Source organism: Fistularia commersonii, chromosome 10 (assembly GCF_037954325.1).
Source record: "Fistularia commersonii isolate RoL2024-O1a breed Wild chromosome 10, RoL_Fcom_v1.0, whole genome shotgun sequence".
In the NCBI taxonomy this organism is placed as follows: Eukaryota; Metazoa; Chordata; class Actinopteri; order Syngnathiformes; family Fistulariidae; genus Fistularia; species Fistularia commersonii.
The window spans coordinates 10,991,762-11,015,390 of record NC_141293.1 but is presented as its reverse complement, the minus strand read 5'-3'; the positions used below and the strand labels follow the sequence as shown (position 1 = coordinate 11,015,390).

Sequence of the window (23,629 nt, the reverse complement as noted above, 5' to 3'; positions counted from 1 at the left end):
TTGGAAAGGCAAACCGCAGAACCCCCAGAGTCCAACACGGGAGGAAAATGGAACAACAAAGAGCAGGCCGAGGGGATGGAGAGAAGGAAGGATGAAGCAGAGTCCACTTAGGCAATCAGGCCCACTTAGGCACTTTGAGAGCGAGAACTGCAAATGTGTCCATGTATACTTGTGTGTGGTGGGGGTTGCGTATCACGTCGAGCTGTTCTTCCATCCATCCATCCATCCATCATCGTTAATGGCCCAAGCCACGTTGTGGTGGCCAGGGGAGGTTTCTGCCGCCACTCTCTTGGAGTAATTAAGGCACTTTAGCCGGACTGAGGCAGAGGCTGCGCGCTTGCAAAGTTGCAGCTCGCCAGAGGTCCAATATCAGCGGGTTCTCCAGAGAGCCCGGCAGATCCATCTGTGATTTGAAGCGATCATTCGGAGGGACATTTGATTACCCGTTCCGCTTCCGGTAGCATTTTTTGTTTGTTTTAGAGGGCGACTGCATGTAATTTACCGACCAAAACTTCATCACGCTGCTCCAGCTGTGCGTCGCAAGACCCAGATCAACCGGATTATATGGGCGATGCGGAAAACCACATCTCATCTATGATGATACATGGTTTCACAAAGTCATTTTATTTCCCAAAACTGCTGTTGTCTGAAAGAAGAGGAAATCTGGTGCCTCTACTGCCAAATAGACCATTTGGCTCATTAGCGAGTCATTTAGCCAGTTTACTGTTTTTCAGGCTTCTGGGATGTCAAGGGCGAAACCCTTGAATATTTTATGTGAATTGCAATACGGGCACTATCACAAATGCAGCCTTTTGTCAGGGCTACAAGAAAAATAACCAAATCGATTTGACATACATTGCCAAATTGGCACATAGGTCAGGATCTAATGGGTCTTATCGGCCTGATCATAATTTACATTGTGAGGGCTTCAGAAATGGATATGTCCCACAATTTCACCAGTGCTTTATTGTGTCCCATAAAACTGCCAAGTAGAGAGCAGATCATCTGAAAAAGCCCTGGCAAAAATCTAATCCCACCACTGACTACATGATAGACAATTAATGAATGAATGAACAATTTTTTTTTTTTCATTATTTCCTACTCTTAGTTCTCTTAGTTTATACAGCGCTTTGATTAAAAAAAAAATGCGTATTGATATTATTATTATATAATCTATATAATATTAGATTGCTATTATTATTATTGCCGTTGTTGTTTTTTTTTTTTTTGTGGTCCTCAAAGTGGTGTTTGTGTTTGGTTTCCTAAATATCAGGTTGGAATAATTTCTCCACGGTTTGCACTGTCTTATAGAAATGAAAATAATTTAAAATACATAAGCGGTATACAATGAGATGCACCGGAAGTCAAAATTAAAATATCCTCGTACTGGTACGGCAGCTGAGCTAATATTATTAGTGATTTGATACAAGGAGAATATGAGCATCCATTCTTTCGTCAATAATGATTTGAAATTTGCCTCTCATTTGGAAATTTCTAAATTCCACAAGTGGATAAACTGCTCCGAGCAGGCAGGATAATCAGCGGTCTGCAGAGCCGTGCCTGCAGCCGGCACCTGTTACTTAGTCTTGTGGCAGCTTTTTTGCGCCAGTGTCTCATTTTAAGGTTATTTTCCAAAATGCTCGCATTTTTCCTGTTGCCGTGGCGTCTCACTCGAAGCAGAAATCACAAGTGTAGTGACTTACGGTGGATTCCCAACTTGGAATGCCGGCCGCCCTTGTTAATGACCAACACCACAATGAGGAGAAAGGTGCAGGCAAACAGACCGAGACCCACGGCCACAGACACCTGTGCAAACAAAACACACAGGTTTGCACTCTCTCATGCACGCACACACACATTGAGATTTATCGGTAGGAGTTGGCGCACAATGGCTTACCACAAACACCCGATTCTCCATGTTCTCTGTGACGTCCATGTCGGATTTGTTTGCGGGAACTGAAGGAACAAGAATTTGTTTTTTTGATGGAATTACTCAAGAAACATCAAGTCCATGCAGTGGCGATGACGCGAATATTTATATATTTTTGCAGAGGAAAATCGCAGACTCACTTAGATCCGTATTTGTGACTGATGTGGGAGAAAAAAACAAAACAAAACACAGACATATTTAGTAGCACATGTTAGGCAAACATTTGTCTGAAATTAGACATCTACCAGTGTCAAGTTACGCTCAGTTAGTTGGTTGTGACAAGTGACCTCTCGATGTGAGGCCAAAATTCATTAAGCCCTTAAAAAGAAAACAATGTTTACGTGATTAGCGATTCACATGAAGTTTCCACGCTGCTGTATGATCGTTTGTAACCACCACGCCTGGCACACCCACCCCTGGGGGAGCATAAAAGTTGCCCAGATGTGTGTTTTCTTAATAATTCCAGGCCTTTTGTATGCAAGTTGTAACCTGTTTACTCAAATTTACAGGGCTCTCCTGCTGTTGCCTGCTGCTTGTTTTTATTCACTCAAACATTTGCCTTTGGAAATTCAAGCCGATATAATTGTCGCCTGTAATTATAATTACAACATTATTTTTACATGCAATCAACTGCTGACATTTTTTTTTTTCCATAGTTCGGCGTCCCGGCCGCTCTCTCTCTCAATCACACCGCATTTTAGCCGAAAGCGAAAATTAACTGTGCTTCAGATTTAAACAGGAGATGTTAAAAGTCCACATGGTGCAGACAGTTGGTTTCGACAGGATCCTCAGTAAAGCAGTTGTTACATTTAAATTTTACTAACCTGATCTTTGAAACAACATACAACAACTGCTGAGCAAACTGGCTATTCATTCATTCATTCAGTATTATGGGGAACACTGGGACCTGTTTGCTGTGTAGCTGACGTGCTAATCACTTGGGAATCTAGACAACAAATATATACTTAACATGAAGTTTTCTCGTTGTACGTGTATGAAAGGCCATTACTGGTATTGATTCATGGATTTATGTACTTATACTGTGCTCCGCTTCAAGCTGTGGATTTGAATGGCAGTAATGAGGTTTTCCCTCCCCTGTCCGTCAATAATCACTCAGTATTTTGCACAAACGACAGCAAAGGTAAGCTAATGGCCGCAGCTTTTGATCCAGCTGAAATAGATTTCTCTCTTGTTTAGTTCCGTTTTACTCGATTGCCACTGCCGTATCTTGATGGGAAATTTCGACGAAAAACAACGTTTCGCAGACTTACCCATAATCTTCCCCTCCGGATCGGTGTCGAAGGGGTTTTCCATGAAGTTACCGACGGCGGTGTCCTGGGCCCGTCCCAGTTTGTTTTGCACAATCAGGGTGTACAAGCCGTTGTTGAGGTGGGTTGGCTTGTCGAGGTAGAGGCACCCGTGTTTCAACGAACCATCACTGGCGTCGGGGAAGGTCTGTGTGTACGTGTAACTGCTCGTCTGGAGAATTTCGCTTTTATATTCCCAGGTGATGTTCACCTCCGGATTACCGTCCACAACAAAGGGGAAACACCAGCGGTGCTGCTGGAAGGCGTCTCCCAGGGAGACAATTCTGGCGGGAACTGACGGGGGAGAAAGGACAGATATGGGTCAGAGCAGAAGACGACATGAGCAGGTACACTGGAAAGTTAACATTAAAGTTAACATTTGATTAACTGCGTTTGTGGCTGCGACAACAAAGTGGTTCGACAGTACAACCGACGGATGTTTCAGTCTGTCTCAGTTCAGATTTCCAAATAATTGATATGTCTGACTGGATCAGTGCTGTTCCTGGAGCTCCGGGTATTTATAGACTCGGGAGACAAACTGTAGACCAATCAAGACGCAAAGTGAGGCTTCATTCGTGGGTCCTGTCTCAGAATAAACCAACATTCTGGAGAGTGAAAAGCCCGAATATCTGGTCTTAGCTCAAGTTCATCTTTGGTGCCTGTACACCAATCAAATATTGCTCACTGTTGTGGAGACATGTTTGGACGAGCACCACGGATGGGAAGGAAGGGAAAAAAAAAACACATGGTGTCAGTTATCGTATCAGTCCGATACATAAAACGATAACAAAGCTGATACGCGCCGACATTTCCATCGCCTAAGTGGACCGATCAGATATTCCCCACCATGGGGTTAAGTAACATTCTCAGCATCTTCCCGTTGAGAAAACAACGGAATAATGGTGACAATGGTCTCGAACCAGTCTGCAGCTCAGTTTCCTCCTGATGAATTTCCACCAATCAATGATCTCAATCTGTATGTCAAACCTGGGCTGAGCTGCTATGAATAATGAATCCGGGTCATGATGCACCCCAGAACGGCAAGAAAGCTACCTGGAAGCTTTCGCCGTCCACCCGGTTCCAGGAAGCAGCCCTCGTCCAGATCGTCATGTGACTCCGGAGCGCAGAGACCCCTCGCCCTGCAGGGGCCGTCGTGCTGCTCTTAACCCTACTGACCCCGCTTCGCAAAGTGCTGCGCTACAGAGTTCGCTGGGGCGTTTTGTCTCCCGGATTCTTAATGCGAGTCTTGCTGAAGTCTCCAACACTCCAAGGAAAAAAAAAAAAAAAAATTGGCTCAATTAATCACATTTAACTAATCATCCATTCGTGACCCGGAATAATCAAACCCGAGCTATTTCACTGCAGGGTAAAAGGAAGCGTAGAATTATGTTTAATGAGCCTGCCAGTTGTCTGACAAAATTAGACAATGGACATTTTAAAAATACGCCGCATGAAAGGATTATATGTGGATTTGTGGAACCCGATGTGCATTAAAAAAAAGACTCCTCGTTTTCAAAATCGGAAAAGCCGCACTGCAAACAATGTGATTGCAAAAAAAACAACAAGTCCCCTGAATGAAAGCCATAGAGAGGCACTCAGCAGTAAACACCCACTGTTCTAGGAGGTAATTAAGAATAATTAAAGGGCTAGTGGTTAACGAGTGACCGTCCACCAGGGGGGCTGATGTTGATAGATTAGCCGCACTAACGCATTTTACAGACTGCCAATCACTGCAGATGAAGCGGTTTTCCGGAGTAGGAGGGAAAAGTCCATTAGCGCCGGCTCAAATCAGATCTTAGGACGGTTATCAGCCCCATTTTCCCAGCGTTCATTATCTGTCCCTTGATGCTCGTGCGTTGGGCTGCAGCCGTTTGCCGCCCCTGCTCTTTTTTCGGCGTTGCATCCTGACGAGTGACACCGAGTCGGTTGATGTATGACATCGTTCGGGGCCGTATTTGCGGGAACGTATCACTAATGCATCTGAATCCGCTTGTCGCCGGACCACTGGGGCGCTGTCATTCCTTCCAACTTTTCAGACGCACTAATGCGCCTGCAAAGAGAAAACAATAGCAAACCTCCCGGGTCCAGCCGGAGCTGTAATTCAGGCGCAAGATAGGAGTTCTTTAAGAGCGAGGAGAGGCGAGTTCATTTTCTTTTGTCCGTTCCATTGCATCCTCATGTTAAATGACAAGCCATACCCGCAGCACTTTTAACACTTCTCACCGGTTGCCAGAGTGAGTGGCAGATGACAGAGAGCTCCATTAGACGCACGGTGGGAACAAACTCGTATGCGTTGAAGGAGCATTTAGAAAGGAATCTGTGTGGTGCATTTTTCCTTTCTTTAACTGTCCAGCCAGTCCGCGAGAGAAAAATGGCCCTGGTGCGCTTTCGTCTTAACCTCCATTAAGCCGGGCGACTTCGGCTCGAGCCTTTAAAACCGTGTATTTTTGTCTCTTTTATTTATTTATTTTGTCTTTTGGGCAGGCACTCACACTCAATATCCAATTGCACCATATCCTCGCTGGGCCCCGCTTGGTTCTCTGCGTCGCAAGTCAAGTTGTGCAGGTTGTCGCCGGAGGAGACGTTGGTGAGTTGCAGGAGCAGCTCTAATGTGGAGCCTGAGATTCTGTCCTGCGACAGCGGACAAAACGGGAGGTTAATGCAGCTGGGTCACTACTACATATGGATCACTTAGAGATATACAGGTTAGAGGGATGAAATGGGATCCAATTTACTCCACTTTACCAGATCAATAGACAACTAAACCCAACTGACAATATTAAGGACACACTTGGACTAAAGAGCTATGAAGCACAAAGGGGAAAGTGGACAATTTCTTTCTTTTTTTTTTTTTTCAAAGTGCATTAATGGTACATTTTAAACCCATCGATGCGGTGCATTCAGATAGGCGCCGTTAAAGACACGTATTAAGCCCCCACAGAAATACTACAACGACAAGTTGTTTGTCTGACATGCGTAACATTACGATCACAACATCATTATTCCTAAAACTCCCCATTTGACATGTCTCCCTCGTTAAAAGTGGAGAACGTGCACCGTAGTGAGACATTTGGATTCTGCGTGTTCAACTCCTGGGTACAAAACATCTCTCGCTTTACCGCAAAATCCACTGTTGGCGTTCGCGGGGTTTCTCTCTGAGCGGAATTTGCACAAGTTAACGCCACGGGGACGAGAGGAAAAAGCACATTGTTAACCGGACAGAAACGTGCATGGAGGCTCTTTGGCATTTTCTTTTGTTGCCTTTGTATTAAACGTGGACTTTTACATCTAAATTGCATTCTGCTGCTTGCTCACATTTAAAAGGGGTTTGCCAATCCAAAGGGCAGCACGTATTCAGCCGAGATGGCATTCATTCACTCATATGCATATCCTTTATTTTGAAAACAATTCCAAGCCGAGCAAAAAAATGTTAAGTGGTTGATTTTACTCTGAGGTGTGTTGCTTTATTTTCACGTTGCCATTGTGAACTAGGTTTTAAGCGTCTACATCTCAGGTGTGCACGCTACCTGCATGAAGAAGTGCGACTTGAGGCCATCTGTCCGCCATCTGGCTCGCGGGGTGGGACTTCCTGTCACGTGACACTCGAACGACAGGTCGCCCCCTTCTTTAATCTTGCTGTTGGACGGGAGGATGGTGACCTCGGGCAGCGCTGGGCACAGCGGAGAGAGCCGGCGTGAGCGGAGGGAGACAAGCCAAGCTGATAACGTGAGGGGAGAGCAGAGCAGAGCTTTCCTTCTTTCTTTTACCCCTCCTTTTCTTTATATATCAGAATCAGCCCGGAGCCAAAAACACTCCCCCGTATGTTTCCTGGCAACAAGATGTTCCTACTGTATGTGATAAAAGCGACAATGCTGCCCCAGTTTCTTTGAAAATGGGGCTCAACCTAGACATGTGGAAAATTACCTCCATTTCACCAGGATGAACATTTATTTTAGCAACGTCCCGCTGATGGTTTATTAGTGATACTTAACCTGCTCAGCCAACTTCACCAACCACTCAGTTTTCTCCCTTTCTCTCTCAAGCCCTATACACAAAGCAACACTCAGGGTAAAGAATATCAAGCTGCATTGAGCAGTAATATCGGCTCACACAAAAGTCTTAAAAGTTATGGGGGGGGGGGGGGGGATTTGCAGTTACCGTGATCCTGAAACCAAGATAAAGATCCATATCTCCTTTTGATTTACTTCAACACATTGATTAATATCTGTGTAAAAGTGAAAGAATAACAAGATAATTCACATTATAATGGATCATAAGACATGTGTCACAGTGTTAAAGGGTTGCGGTAATGTGTTTTTTAAGAGATTTTAAGGCTGCGAGCCACAGATTTCTTAGAAAACAGATTCACTGATGTAAAACAACCGGCAGCAGGCTGGTCCTCTGCATTGCAATGCAGAGCAGAGACAGGAAAACGGGCACAAGTCTAAACTAACCTGTTATTACATTGTAGTTATGATATCAAAATGATTGCCATGCAAGATGCTAACCGGGCCCTCGGGAGCAACTCGGGGCTCAATGTCTTGCTCAAGGACATTTCAGGTGGAGTCGGGAATCAAACTGCCAACTTTCTTATTGAAAAATTGAACTACTCTCACCCCAAAATCCAGAAATAGTATTTCAGATTTGTTCTCGAATAAACCAGCAAATTTTCTGAACTCAGTCATAATTGTAGGGCATTTATGCAGCGCTGATGACACACATCATGTAACATGAAGTGCCGCGGCACAGAGTCGTATTACAATTCGATCATTAACGATCTAAAAGTCGAACTCACTGCAGTTTCCGATCACCAAAGAGCCGAGGGGTATTTCCTGGTCATGTGATTTACAAAATAACATCTGGTTGTCCAGGTCGCCGCGTTCCTGCTTCTGCCACTGCCGGAGCCAGTAGAGATCACACGAGCAAACGAGAGGATTGTCCCGCAGAATCCTGAAAAAAAAAGGTAAACATGCACATATTGACGTTTTAATCCAATCTAATTCCATTTCATTCAACCTCAACAATCAATCAGTTTAATCCCTATAGATTCTGTTTATTTGATAAGCGCTATATTTCTCTGGTAACAAATTCACTCGTTCTTGCTTTTAGTTTAGGATATTATTGACTTGAAATGAAGTAAGTAATATTCTGAAATGTGATGAATCTGGGCAGAATTTACCTTATATTCAAAATAACCCCTTACGCTGTGTACCTCCAGATAGCTCCAATAATGATTATAATTTGTCTTCAGCTCTCAAAAACCCATCGAGCCATTACCAGTAGGGGAAAATGCACAAAAGAGGGAGCTGTCAATCAGTTTGCAAAAGGCTGCAGTACTTTTCTCCTGCAAAACCTTACAATATGCAGACACGCGGCCACTGAAAAGCCTCCTATTACAGTTTAACCTTTAGAAAAAGTAAAAGTATTACTTAGTGTCTTTTGTGTTTTTTTCTTAAAACCTGACATCGGTGTACTTCAATGTCAGCACCGAGCACAGAAGTTTCTTTTGCCTCACATGAATTTCTGAAATTTATGCCTTGACGCATAAATGAAAAATTAAGAAAAAAAATGTTTGAAATATAAGATAGCGGACGGCTATGATCAATTCAGAAAAATAAAGACATTATTTCGCACTCTATGATCTCAATGAGATGATGGATCCATTGGCCCTGATGTTTGCGGATGCTGCAGCTAGTTGTTTGTGCAAGAACCTTTACCTTATCGCTTGCGTCGCCCGATTAGTGTGTTTTCCAGTCTAGAGCAGCATGAACTATTTATGCGCTGACGTGTAACGCACGCTGTCCATTCAACAGATGCACTTCTCAATTTAACCACAGCAGATGATCATTCAGTGTGACCTTGCTATTCAGTCCCCATTCCCAACGCAAACAAGTTCTGCCTCAAGGCCGCCACCCTTGTAACCAAAATGAAGGGCGAACAAGGACCTCATCTGCAGTTTTCTTTTTGTGTCTCTCTGTAGATACACCAGAAGACCTTTTTTTTCCCCCCTCCCTCTTGCCCATCTTTGCCTTATGGGATTTCATAGCAAATATGAACCAGAATGACTGACACGTGCTTCTCTGGACTCACAGGTTCAGCAGCGGTAGGAAGTGAAAGACCTTCCAGGAAATGTGCTCCAGGGAGTTGGATGCCAAATTCCTTCATGAGAAGAAAGAAAGAGAACACAGGTGATCATTAGTTCTCACTCTGCCACCCCATCAACAGGTAAATGATCAGACCTTAACACCCAGGTTGTTACATTTTACTCCTCGACTTGCACAACAATAGTTGAATAGCTGCGTAATAATGGTATTTGATTCAGCCCAATAATTAGATACTAACCCTATTCTTGTCTTATTGAATCAACACTTAATGTTCAATAAAGCAGCAAAATAAAGGAGTAAAAAGAGATAGTCATTTTTGAAATGACTGGGGAAAAAAGTGTTCCAAAAAATACCAACTTACAAACCGTGGTACACATTAGCAAATGTTTTTTGGTTTTTTTGTTTTTTTTTTTTTGTAGCACGACAGATTGCAAATTTGATTTGTTAGAAAGTGTGTCCAAGTCGTCCATCCATCTGTAATCGAAGCGGTCGCTCCAAAGGCTTGTTTATGTTCACGTTACGTGCAGGTACGTCACTGCACCACATACTTCACGTATGCCGTGCGTTGCCGTGGCTTTTCAGCAGTACATCCGATCCAGCCAGTGCAGAAATCAGAGTTTACTTCCAAGATCCGAGTTACACACTCCATTTCAGACAATTGCAAACATGGTGACATTCTAAGAGTGACACGAAGAGATACTGGTAGACGGCGGTAGTTGGTGCGGCCATTTAAAAACATGACAGCATGCAGACAGGGATTCTGCTTCTGAGTTATATCGACGCTGCGTTGTCTTCTTGTTTGCCCTTCCTTTCATCGGAACGGCCTCCCGGCGACTTCCAGTGATACTGCTCTGTTTGCTGCGTTTGGTTTTTCATCGGCGAGCTCCTTGAAAACATCTAGCATTACACATGAAATGGACGCAGAAGATGGACAGAAGGTTTTTAATGTTGAGCATAAACGAGCCTTTGAGCTGTTCTGATATTTTCACCCCCACTTGGACTCTGAAGAAGAAATGTGGTTCAGAAGATCTCTGAGAGAGACTGTCCATCATAACTAAAAGCTTTGTCAAATCTGAGTCGTGTGAGCTGCCGGCCTGATGTAGAGGGGACCGTTCCCCAGTCGGAGCGCGTTGGCCTTTAGTCATCATCGGTAATTGTAGATGCCGCCGGATATAAGAGTAACACTTTGGCTTGCTCAGGCTGGAGTTTGAGGTGTACGTGTGTCTAAGCCACAGCATTAGTGATATTGTAGTGAAAATGTGGTCTGAGTGAATGAATGGGTAGCAGCAAGTTAATTTGGTGGAAAAAGGGACAATAGATCAGGGAACTGAGGAGTGGAGCTCTGACGCTCAGTTGGGATGACGGACGAGGGCCTAAGGGAAGGGGCGAGCTGCAGATTTGTTGTGAGGGATGGTCAAACCACCAAGCTATCGGATGAACCCCATTGGTCCCCATTGGAAGGGGACCCTTTCACAGAAAAAGAAAAAGCAAGAATGTAAGATGGGACCAACTGCTGAAGAACAATACTCTGGACAGGAGGTCCAGAAGTCCAGAGAAAGAAATGCGTACTGCGTGTGCATTTAAGGCCCCGGAAGACCCATTGATTACTATTAATATCTCAGGGTGTTGGTTATCTGCAGCGGCTCTGCAAAGCTGTTGCAGCCGAGCCTCGGGCTGTGGGGAAACCTTTTGGACACTGGGCCTGGGTCTGAAGCAGAAGACTGGGTACAGTTCCGGGTTTGGTGGGATTCGGTTTGATAAAAGCTTGACTGCTGTTGGTCATGGTGCATGTGGTGTACTGTGAATCATTCTGGCGTCTATTCTTGATTTTGGGTAGTTGCGTGGGCTTCTCAAACCCCAGTATGTAAGAAGATTGAATGGAGTAGTGTGGATGACGAAGCAACTAGCTTGTTCAAGGAAGTTTTCAGAAATATTCCAAAATTGTAATGTGAGGAGCCAAACTTGTAAAAGCATCAACTGATAATGTAGCTACAACCCATCAATCCCAATGTAAATATAGGGGAATTGATAATCCCAGACAGGATCAGATGTTTTACAGCAGGTGAAAAACGCTCCATCAGTGGCCTTAGACAAAACAGCGGTGGATTTCAGTCCCCACTGTGATTGGAAGTGGTTTCTCAGCAAAGTGTAGCCAGGATGTTTTGTAACAGAGACTTAAGTGCAAGGGTCACGCAGGAAACACTTTGCTTTAATATCTGGAAATCTGCAATGCACAATTCTGAGAATTTCCAATGGCACCACAGAAGAGCCGAAGGCAAGAAGAATTTAAAAAAAGTCAACATTCCAAGGCTCAACCCACAAAAATCCAGTAATGACAACAACCAAGAAGTAGTCCGGGGTAAGAGGAGTGTTCTGTATACACCTGAGATATGTTAGAGTGCGGAAGAAAAAGGTGCCAAATAAAAACCTAACCACAGATCAAAATAGCAAAACAAAACTTTGACTTCAGAAGTCCAGACAGAAACAATACCTTTCAGTTGTATTGGAAATGCAGTTGCATGATAAAGTCCAAATTGCCTTCACAGCAGAAATAAAAGGAATCCACAGACATAAATTGTTTTCACCCAGGTAAGCCGCCCCTGCTTCATCCTGCAGGTGAGCCAATTGGAAAATATCAGTTTTATAACTTCAACAATCATCGTCGAGCAACAACTGCAAATACCCCAAGAATACCTGGCTCGCTTTTGTTTACATTCAACACATCAAGTGACACATCAGTAACACATCTCGAAGGAAGGACCCAGGCAGATACGCAAACAAAAAAACACCAGTTATTGTTGTCACATCTTGTCATTGCAACCGACCTTGGCTTTTTTCTTGGTCCAAGAACCTTCTGCAGTTCTACTAGATTGAATAGTTTTCCAGCATACAAGTCCTGGGGTTGGATGTTGGTCCAAGTTTGAGATGGTCGGTTATGTTATGTTTGTCTTTAGGCAGCATTTGGGCTGAATGGAGTTGCTATGTTAATGTTTGTTAATGTAATGTAAGATAATGCATTATTTTACGGTTGTTTTTGGGAACAAAGGTATGAATTCAAGGGACTCATCTAAATTATAATCTCAATGGGTAGTCGTACGGTTATAGAATACTTTTGTTCTCCAAACAAATTACAATCCATGACACACACATTAACACAACAACCCCATTCAATCTAGTTTCGGCAAAACAAATCAGTCATTTACAGAACGAGACATCCCAACTTGGATCGACGCCCAACCCCAGCACTTAAATACCGAAAACTCCTTCGGGTCCAGCAGAAGTAAAGAAGTGTCGGATGAAAGGTGAAACATCTTCAAGAAAAAAAAAAGTCCAGTGGTCATGGTAAGATTCAACAAGGATGAGCAATGAATGGATGACTGAGAATACTCAAAGATACTCTGCTCATTTCTATTCAGAAACCGCATTCATACCAGAACCTTCTAAATATTCCATACAGTACTTGAACATATCTAACCCGTTCCACCAATATGGCCCAAACTGAAACACCGCAAGCGATAGTTTAGCAGATTAGTTAGGGAGAAAGTTTATAAATACATTCTCTGTATCTCAGGGAGTATTCTTGAATGGTTTGAAAAAAAAAAACATGTATTGCGATTGATTTTATTCTGGTCCTCAGTTTCCAAACCTTTTCTTTTGAAGTTGTTTCGTGTTTTTGAATACTAACTTTATCGTGTAAGATGTTCAAGGACTGTTTACAACAACCTTCAAAATGTTTCCCTAATTTTCACTGTGTTTTGATCCAAAACCGAATGATTTAATCAAATGTTTATTGAACCAAAATCTAACCAGAGCCATACTGGATCGACGGCCGCTGCGAAATCTCATTTTCAGGCAGCAAATGTGAAAATAACAAGTCATCGTTGGAAAAAAAAACATGAAATATACATTTTTTTTTCCCCAAACAATTGGCCAGCATTTACCACCACTTATCCCATTTCCAGTGTCCAACACAAAAAGCTTGAGATTCCCTCCAGTGAGCATTGATTGATTAGTTAGGTGGCTTATTTCTTTGAAAGCTTGCCCAAGCTAAACTTTAGTGCAAATCATCTACAGTTACTATGGCGAAACAGAAATATAATTTCAGTCACCGTTTTCCCAGCCATCAGCTCAAATGTTATTCTCGATGAAGCCTCTGTTTGCTTTTCTCTGTTAAACTAAGCTCATTAATCAGGTCAGTTATTCACTTGTATGAATTCTCAAGTTAGCATCAGAAAACAAAAATCATCTGCTCATGGAATCAGCTATTTTTTTTTGGACATCCCGACGCCAGCGCATACCTCATTGTACGATAGCGAAGAGTTGCTCTCGTGGCTATGGTTGGTCTTGTTTACTTTTCACTCTTTAAATAATTTCATCGAATGATTTTAGGTCTTAGATAGCACATGCCAGGGTTTCTTATCATCCTCGGAGGAATAAACACTGCATCCTGTTTTCAGTCTGCAGCCACAAGTGCGGCCTCAGAGAGTCTGAGATGGCTGTAAATAAGCCTCCCTATGAAGATGATAATAAGCCACACTGGGGAGTTTGAGCATGGAAACCAATACATATTCACTCTGCCCGGGCCAAGGGTTCAATTATTTGTTTTCCTTGCTCCCAAAAGTTCATGTCATATGGGTTAGCCATCAGGGCTTATCCATTACCAGCTCGATTCCTCCACGGCCCACAGGGGGGAACAGAACCGGGAATCACATCTCATTCTTTTTCAGCTTATCTTTCAGCCCCAATGATTCGCCATGTACAGTGACTGACTTCACGGAGGGCTGAAACACCAGGAGGGAGGGGCTACGCATCGCCATGTTACATACAGTTACTTTTAATCTCAGAGATGCATCTGTCACACAGACGGCCTTGATATTCCAGCCCACCCCTCCCCCACGGCAAAATATTGATTAAGTGATAATGGACCCTTAGAGGAGTGTATTTATTATGCATCAGTTGTCGATAATCCACCAAAGTAAGCGAGTAAAAGGTGACTGGTGGATGTCTTCTCCAATTTCTCAAGCCTACCACCCCTCCACGCAACGCACCCCCCCCAGACCCCAAGTCTCAAACACCGCCTGTCCCGGGTTCGAACGACATCTGACATGTTGCACATGCTCCCTGAGACGAGGACAAGATGGTGAAGATAAGATGCAGTAGCCGATGGGTACACTGACATCATGCATCTGTTCCACCGGGCTTCCGAAATCGTGCAATGGATGAAATTTATGGCCCGCCGCCCTATTTGCTTCACGAGATGATTACCATACAGTTAGTCACTTCCTCACAGCAGTGGGATTTATTTCATGCCGTAGCACAAAGTGATCTTCACGTCAGAGCTGTTCCATCACTAAAATTTGACTTAACTACATCTCGCTGATTGGCTGCGTTATCTGTTCACCATTTGATGAGTCGGTGGGTTCGATAAAACGTCAGATCTCACGAAAAATGCCCTTTTGTGAGATGTGATGACTTCCTCACGTTTGTGTGACTAGCAGAACCTTGAAGAAGGTATGATATAGAGAATATTAATAATGATGTTTGCCTGTATGAATCATGGATGAGTTTTTTTTTCCACATAAAGAGAAATTTGTACCCAAAAATTTGTAGGAGATACTGCAGGTATCAAAAACCAAATCTCACATAACTGGTGTTGCAAAAAAATTCAAACAATAATCAAAACGCGTGACAATAGAAGTTCAATGAGACAAAGCAAGTGAACAGTTAAAAAAAATGACAAAATATTGCACACTTTTTGAAAATTAATTAGCTTGTGCTATTTATGACCTAAATGTAACATCCCTCCGTTGTTTATATCTTTTTGCTAAAAAACAAGTTTTGAGGTGGAAAAGGTCTGGTTGAAAGTCACCTCTCACTTTGTTTGGAGAGATTTAGCAACAAATATCTCGAAAGGTAGTTGGCACTAAAAAGGGACAGACTCAGACTGACAGGGACAAATAGGTTGACGGTTAACTGCCACACCACATGACAAGGACTGAGGGGGTGGAAGGGTGAGGCGCGTATATTGACATACTCACACATACTGCAGCTTGAGGTTTTGCTGGAAGGCGTTGGCAGCAATGTGCCTCAGCTTACATGCTGTGACCGTGCTGGAGAGGAGAGACGGTAAACATGACAGTTTCACAGGCCTGCATTTCCACATCACGATGTTCAAGGCTGACCGCACCAAGTCCTCCCCCCATGTTTATGACACATCTATTAACTGAAAGAAGCACCCACAGCTGCTGAATTTACTGGAAGGGATTTCAATTGTAGGAAAATCCCGCAGATATTTTTCTCAGTATTTTATCGGTTATAAAGTGAAATCGCTTCCACATCTGCACGAAAAAAAACATCCTTGATTAAGCATTTCAATTCGAGTGATACGAAGCGACTGGAAAAGGCGTTTTATCATATAACCAAGCTGGAGTCTTAAAGAAATGTTTTCTTCACCTTGTTGAGCAAACACTTCATTTAGCCCTGAAGCTTAACCTCGACCTCAACCTCAAAGCCTTTGCCTGACGAACCTTGTCGCTCGGCAACAGTGGCCAGCCTCCAGAGCGATCCCAGAGCTGAGAGGAAGCGCAGCCCTGTCGCAGATACCCCAATGAAACATTTATCCTCGCTTTTTGACAACTTTTAGAAAAGCGGTATTTTGCATCCGCATCTCTGTGAGACGATCTATTCTAACAAGGCCTACATTCCTCTCTCGCCTCGGCAGATGAACCGTCTCATTTACTTATCCAGTTCATACCGAAGTCGGAATCAATGCTCATTTAATAGCACGGGTTCATAGTCGGGATCCGTTTTGGATGTTGGTCAGTTACTTAAAGACCATCAACAGGAAATGATTTGATAGACATCAATCTTCAGTTGAACTGAGCTGTAGTTTTTATATTTCAATTTCAGATTGGGCCGTCGTTTCAATTTACAAACTGAAGTGTAAAAACTGAAACTGAAGCTCCGCGGTCGTATTAGCCTGCATTTACAAAAGAGCTGAGAAATGTTTATTGACAATTTTTGGAACTGAAGTGGCTCAACTTTTCTTTCCCCCAAATAAAGGAACACATTTCAACAGCTCCCCGTAAACTCATTGCAGGTAACTTCCATTGGACACGTCGGCCTGGTGTGCACACATGCAGATGATGCAGTGAAATTGCTGCTGTTTTTCATCTAGTGTTACACCTGTTAGGTTTCTTGGATTCATTCTTGGAAGGCGGCTATTTCTTCACCCAGTAAACAGATTTTCTTCTGACTTTTACCTTTTCTCAGAACTAATGAAGTGGAAACGTGCAAAAGTTCCCGTCGATAGAACTAGCAAGTTTTCAACCAAGACGGTAAATACAAGCTGAATTTGATTTTATTTATTTATTTATTTATTTTATTTGTTGACCCCATTCAGAAGCAAAACCAGTTATCCCACTGTCTGAAAAGCAAGTAATTTTATACTTGCATTAAGAACAGATTCTACCATTTCTGTTGTGATCACAGTCTTGAATATATTGTGAATCCTTACAATGCTCTCACAAGGCTGCCGGGAGCAATTGCACACTATGAGGATGTAGTGCAGGTTATAATGATGTTTGGAGAGTCGCATTTATGGCAAACTAAGTCTTATCCGCACAACAATACAACCGCACAACAACATTTTCATCCATTGGCCGCGAGCACGTACCTGCACTGTTATATGCTTATGTAAGAAAACAGTACTTACAGGTTCTTCAGCTCTCTATAGTTCACCAGCTCTCCCTCTGTTATATTTTCCAGTCCTGCCTGGTTTTCGATGTAGCTTGAGGGAAAAAATAAATAAATTTAGTTCATTTTATTGTGAGTGCGAGTCTTTCACTTCTCGCTTGATCAATTGAACCAAAGATTGGGAAACAGGTAAAAAAACAACAAGCTGTGAATCAATCAAAAAACAGGAATGGATGAATGAATTAAAACAAACAAACCGACTTAAGACAGAGACAAAGATACAAACTTTACAAAAAAAAAAAAACCACTCAAAATGCGACAACCAATCCAAAGGAACCATGCCATGTCATGTGTTTTAAGTGTGTTTTAATTGGGATTCTCACAGTGCGGACAAATGTCAGAGAACACAGAGGTAAAGAACCGGGGATGTGCCATTTGAAAAGGGCAGTTTTTGTTTCTCTAATTGCGCGGCATAACAAAGGCATTTTATGAGCGATGACATTCTGCAAAGGAAAGCAGCAGGAGGCTGAACTGTGTCAGAGTCACCTCCGAGACCTCCGTGTTGATATTCTGCGGATAATTACCCAAACCATTAACCACTTTTTATTTTTATTTTTTATCACCCTTTTCCCTTCCCCCAAATAACATGTTTGTTCTGCACGGATGATGTGACAACATTGACCAAGCTGGACGACGACTGATAACAAAACCAGCTGAGATGCTCGGGGAGAAGTGAATCATAGAGCTCATACGGCTCAAAAAAAAAAGGACTCTACTGCTGATGTGACGAAACAGCGGTAGAGAAAGATAAAAAAGATGCATTAAAGGACAGCGTGCAAATAGGGCTGATGGGAAATTCTTCTCCGTGAGTCATTTTCCATTCTTCCAGATGGAGGCTACTTTAGAATAACTAGTGGGCTGCTGATCAATTCAGACCTCAGCGACAGTTTGAACAAATGATGTGATTCGGCCGATCAAGGATTTCAGAATCCACCGGATTCTCTGCCCCCCGACGCACCATCTAACACACACACATGCACACACACAGACAAGTGCATTTGACTGTAGCATCATTTTTCTACTTTGATGAGGTTGTCGACAAAAGGCAATTTTTTTTTTTTGTTTTCGATTGCATTATAATATCCTTGGGAAAGTGAACAGATTCTGTCGTCCAAAAAGCGAAATGTGGTGTTGCCTTGAAGCAACAATGGAGGACCATCAAATATCCGAGAACTCCCAGGAACTGTGATGTGAGATTTGGTGAGGTGAAGGAACAGAGCATAGATGTTTCTCTTTTTAGAGTTTAGACTTTTAGATTTTACAAGTCCTTTGAAAAATTTTGCAACATGGATTTAATCAATCAGACTTTGCATAAATAAACTCTCTATTTGGAAATTTGGTAGAAACCTCCGACAACTTCAACCACCTTTTGTTGGAGAAAAAAACTATAATAATCACAAGCTGTTTGTACAATTTTGATTTTATTTCATTGTTTTCGGTTGACAATTTGTAGCTTTTTTGTTTGCTCTGGAGTTTCCAACTATTTGACATGCAGTCGAAACATTGCAGCTGTAGCCTCATAGTGTTTTTAAATGTATGTGATAATTTAACAAACAAAGTTCATAGTGATGGCGGCTGCTTTGACGAAGCACCTACTGTCAAACAAAAGTTTCAATCCTTACTTGGGTTTAGGTTTTAACTTTTGACAGTTTGCCATTTTTTTTTCTTTTTTTGTTTAGTTTGTTCTGTTTGTCTTTTTAGACAAACAACTAAAAGGAGGTCAACAGCTTTAGCCTCAGAAAATTATACAGGCATTTGGTAGCATTCTGTGACATTTGACGAACAAACCATTCATGGGGGAAAGGATGACAAGTTTAACGACTGAGTCCTCACGGTATAATTTGAGTAGCTGGGGCATTTCTAGTCTCTGTCTGAGATGAATCTTGGAAAAAAGATTGGTGTTTGGTCGGAGCCTCATTTTATTGTGTCAGAGGAGGCAGCCTTGTCTTGTTCGACTATGTTTCGTACCGGTGAGAGTCATAGTGTCTGGCTTAGTACAAACACGAAACCCCTGAAAGTAAAGCTTGTGCAGTAAAAACCTTACAGAGGTTACAGTATGTGGCATGTAAAAATGAACTTGAAGAGCTAAAAGTAATCAGTGATTTGTTGAAAACTGTCAATAAGTGAAAGCACAAGACGTTGTTCTGGAGAGCGGAGGAAACAGTAAAACATTTTGTCTCTCAAACGCATTGCTTGATCGTTGATATAGACTGAGACGAATTTTGTAATAAAGCGATACATTTTGATTGAAAAGACCATTTTCAATGAGAACAAAAAGAGGTCGCCTTTGACTTGCATTAAAAAGTACCCATTAATTCAACTTCTTATTCTACCTCAGTCTCGAAATCAATGCACCGAATAACTAGAACAAGAGATTCCCAGATACTCTTTCGATGGACAGGAAGCAGAATTCCAAAAGTCACTTCTAAAAGTGTATAGAAAGTACAAATTAGGGCTATAGATTAATGTGTAAAGTACAATGTTTGTGCTTTACACATTGGTAAGTCCAATCCTGTGGACAGTAACTCAGTATAAGGCCATCACCTTTTCTGGTGGTTCCCTTCAGAAGCTGTTATGTATTGTGAAATACAGCTGCAAAATGTTATGTTGTGTCAGAAAATACTAAATAATATTATTTACAGAGAGCAAAAAATACCTTCTCCTCTTTCTCAAGCATTTTTTGAAAGTATTTTTACCGTCCCAAGTTATATGCGGTACCTCTCTCTCCGTAACTGTTTGACAGTGTGTACAAAAGCGTCCACGCACCAAATACCTGCAGTAGAATGTGGAGGTTCCAGCTCAGTGTTTGCAGCTGCAAACCTTTTTATTCGTGTCTGATTGAGCCACACAGCAATAACGTGATTACGGGGGCAGGTGGGTCCAGGATCGCCCATTGCCTGACTTATTGGATTGAGCCAATTGGGCTGTATATCATCTATTGTTCCCGAGTGGGGGCATTGACTGGCAATTCACAAAATTGAATTTATAACTTAGCATATGATGAATCTCAGCCCCTGTTCTGCAGCTAATGGCCCCTTGTTTGCCCCCCGTGTATCAGCTGTATTCCCTTGCACTCGCCAATACAGCCAAGTGTTGTTTTCTGGCATGTCGAGCGCGGCGGTAAACAGACGCCAAGGAAGGCCTGCTCATTTATCGATCTGGCCTCTCGAAGAGAATGTCGAGCCTCACCCCAAGAATCACCAGTTGAGCTGAAGGTACAAGGAAATACCTGTGATGTAGGGGGAGAAGGAGGTCGAAGGGTAGGACCAAGGTGGAGGCAGGTTTGGTGAATAGAGACAAAACAACAGCTGTGAATTGACTCACTCCATCAAAATAGCGTTGCACAAATGTGCTTCCTTCACAACAAGCGTCACTTGCTCAGATCCGCAGACAGGAAGATAGAAAGAACAGTGTGACAGTTCACCGAGTGACATTTAGTTTTCCACATCGGTGTTGATGGCTGGTTGCATAAGAATGTAGCAGCTCCCTTTCAAACATAAGTGAAAACCGAAAAGTCCTCTAAGTTGTTGCTTGAGCATATACCTCCTTTTGATGTCAGCCATTAACTTAAAAAAAAGCATAAACGGATTGCAACTTTACGAGCATATATTTGCATTTTTGTCTCTTGAGAAAATACCGTAAACAAGGCTTGTCAAGACAAACCTGACTGTTCCAAGTTAAGCCAACGGTGTTTGAATTTACATTTTAGTCGCAATTGGTGAAAAAAACCATTGCTCTTCAAGAATCTCTAAGACAAGTCCACATTCCTTGTCACTCCAGGGTGATATTCTGACGAATACGAGGCTCCCTCTGCCTCAGGACCGCTTCTATATCTCTCTCACCTTTGCCATCATTCACTGGAAGCCCAACAGTAAGCCACAGCTTTTTGGAGCCAGTCCTTAAAGAACAATTCTTACACCCCCCCCCCCGACCGCCCCCTCAAAAAAAGAACGAACAAATATCTTTTTAAAACTTGACTTGTGAATGACTTTGGATGGAGTTTGTCATCAGATTCTGCATGTTAAATCCCTGCTTTTCATTTCTTCACTCTGGGAGTGAAGATGCGTTCAACATGCAGAGGAGCGCTTGTAGTTTTTTCTGCAAATCAAAGTTCTGGAAAGCAACTGTGTGCTGTCTGAACTATTAAGAACCGAATCTAGCTGCTCCATCTTTGTCCAGCTGAGACCTTGGGAGGCATTTGTTGCACTGTAACAAATGGACTAGATAAACACACTCTGCTTTAACAAAAAAAAAAAAAGATGGGAGAAGAAGAGAAGGAGCCAAATGTTTTCCAAAGTGTAAACTCCAATCAGATTTGTAACCTGTTGCAGATGCAAAACAATAAATAATAATCTGTCAGTGGGTCTCAGAGTATCCCACTTCAACACGAAACATGCTTGGAGCGCTGTGGAAAGGGAAAAACGTGGAGGGGAGCGGTTGATGCACTCATGCTGGTTTTAAGGGCTCATGCGGAGCAGATGCTCATACTCACATCTCCGTCACATTCTCGCTGTCCTGAGGTACCAAAGCTGGGATGCTGCTGATCCCGTCGGACTCCAGACACTGCAGCATGGCAAAGGAGCACCTGCAAGCCGACGGGCATCCTCCCAAAGCGGGCGCCGGTGCCAGGCTCAGCAGGGCGAGCACCAGGGCCGGGGCTGCTGCTGCCATGCTGGAAGGAGGATCTTGACTCTACCAGCTGCACTTGGTGTCTCTGTGGTCCACCCAGGAAAGCAAAGAGAGGCGAGGAGCTTTCACACACTGTGCCTTCTTTTTCTCGGCTCTCTTGCAGGGTGAGATCCCAGCTGGTCAGGGTCTGGTTCTGAGGCACAGCTGTACTGAGCAGCAGGAGGGGCAGGCTAGCAGGCAAGGGGCCTCTGGGGACACGGCAGTGGTGGTGGAGGTGGTGGGCTGCAGCCTCTAGCTCGCCGCCTCTCTCTTCCTCTGTTTCACAACGCAGGGAGGGGCGAGATAACATGGGATAGAGTCACCAGACACCTAAGAAAGTGAGAGGGGGAAGAGGGAGGGATCGGGGTCAAGGGTATGTGTTGATGATGGTGGTGAGGAGGAGGAGGAGATGGGACACAGTGATGGAGATCTCATCTAGCCTCCTCCCACGCACCCCCCCGCCCCCGAGGCGAGTGTGGGGTGGGTGGGGCGGGGTCGGGGGAGAGTGGTCTGTTGCCGCGGCAGTAGCTCGAGGTGCCAGCAGAGTCAAGATGTCAGGATGTCAGGGCAGCCGTGACACACAGTGGCTACTTCTGCTCCCGCAGCCATTGATTGCTGGAAGGTATTTTGATCGCTGAGACCTAGGAGGTCAATGATCGGCAAGAAGCTGTTTTGTAACAGCTTGACGTCCCTGCTAGATTGAATGCTCGGAACTGAAAGCGGCTGATCAAAATAGTCCTCATCATTTCATTATGGACAGATGATTTATTTTTCTCAATCTGATATTCCACCGTCAATAATTGTGGTCTTTGTTGCCTGGCATTGCCTTTGACAAGCTCATTTCGTAATATGTTAAATGTTATAATATGTTTGAATGACATTAATTAAAAATGATAAAAAAAAACAAAAACTCATCAAAACAAAAACCTGTCTCTCTATGCGGATGATATCATTAAAATCTTTCACTGAACTCTGAGTCAAAAACTAAATTAAGTTTAATACAATAACACAATATGGGGAAAAAAACATATTTTTCATAGATAATTAAATAAATAAAAAGGGAAATACTTTGGATAGCTGATAAGCTATAAACTATAAGCACTAAACCCAGCATCTGTTTAACTTCTTTTTGTAAAAAAATGTGATTTTATTATCTCTGTTTATTTTATTATGTGTAGTTCCAATGACCCAGCACATTTTTTTCAGCATTTAAGACCAACAGCGCTAATGTGAAGAGGTTCAAACCCTGTTTTGTATGATTTTAGCTGCATCTCTACTGTCTCTCAGTCACAGATCAGTTCTAGCGGTTGTTTTATGGGATACCACTCATTGCAACAGTAACCAGGAGAAAAACACAAAACAACCTGTGACTCACCGCCCATTACTTTTCTGTTTATTCGGTGATTTTTGACTTTAGAAGTGTCTTTGTCCCTTTAACTGTTCAATGCTAATGGTGGCCGAGACCATCCTTATTTATAAAAGGCTTTTATCATCCAACCACTATTTTTTTTTTTTTTTGTCCAAAAGCTGAAACATTAGAAACCACCAAAGCTCAGTGTGCTCCTCCACTGGTAAATGAAGAAAACGTATTCATTAATTTCACAGCAAATGCAACACATCGGGAAAATGGCTGAAAACGGCTAAAAATAGTGGACATGAAATTCAATAGGATCAGAGATCAGGCGTGCCACCTCAGGTTGTCTAGAAATATATTTTCCTCATGTGTGTTGAATTTCAGTTACCCTTTAGAATCCCCTGTTCATATCCAAAATGTGCTTGTGGGCAACCGGCACTGGCGTACAGGCGGAGCGACACCACATCCGCAGGTGGATGCACTGCCTCTGGGTAGAACCGCGAGCACTGAG

General features: G+C 42.9%; 1 protein-coding gene across 1 annotated transcript in view; it reads right to left on the bottom strand.

Moving 5' to 3' along the window:
* ntrk1 (neurotrophic tyrosine kinase, receptor, type 1) overlaps positions 1 to 21,787 on the bottom strand; it is a 34,996-nt gene extending 13,209 nt beyond the window's left edge. The window contains exons 1-11 of the mRNA XM_086153726.1: positions 21,589 to 21,787; positions 17,056 to 17,130; positions 15,380 to 15,451; positions 9,328 to 9,396; positions 8,033 to 8,187; positions 6,765 to 6,907; positions 5,730 to 5,868; positions 3,202 to 3,531; positions 2,071 to 2,088; positions 1,898 to 1,956; positions 1,704 to 1,806 (exon numbers count right to left, since the gene is read on the bottom strand). Of these exons, the coding sequence (XP_086009852.1) occupies positions 1,704 to 1,806; positions 1,898 to 1,956; positions 2,071 to 2,088; positions 3,202 to 3,531; positions 5,730 to 5,868; positions 6,765 to 6,907; positions 8,033 to 8,187; positions 9,328 to 9,396; positions 15,380 to 15,451; positions 17,056 to 17,130; positions 21,589 to 21,767 (1,342 nt within the window). The 5' untranslated portion in view covers positions 21,768 to 21,787. The remainder of the gene's footprint in view (positions 1 to 1,703; positions 1,807 to 1,897; positions 1,957 to 2,070; positions 2,089 to 3,201; positions 3,532 to 5,729; positions 5,869 to 6,764; positions 6,908 to 8,032; positions 8,188 to 9,327; positions 9,397 to 15,379; positions 15,452 to 17,055; positions 17,131 to 21,588) is intronic.
* Positions 21,788 to 23,629: the final 1,842 nt, after the last annotated feature.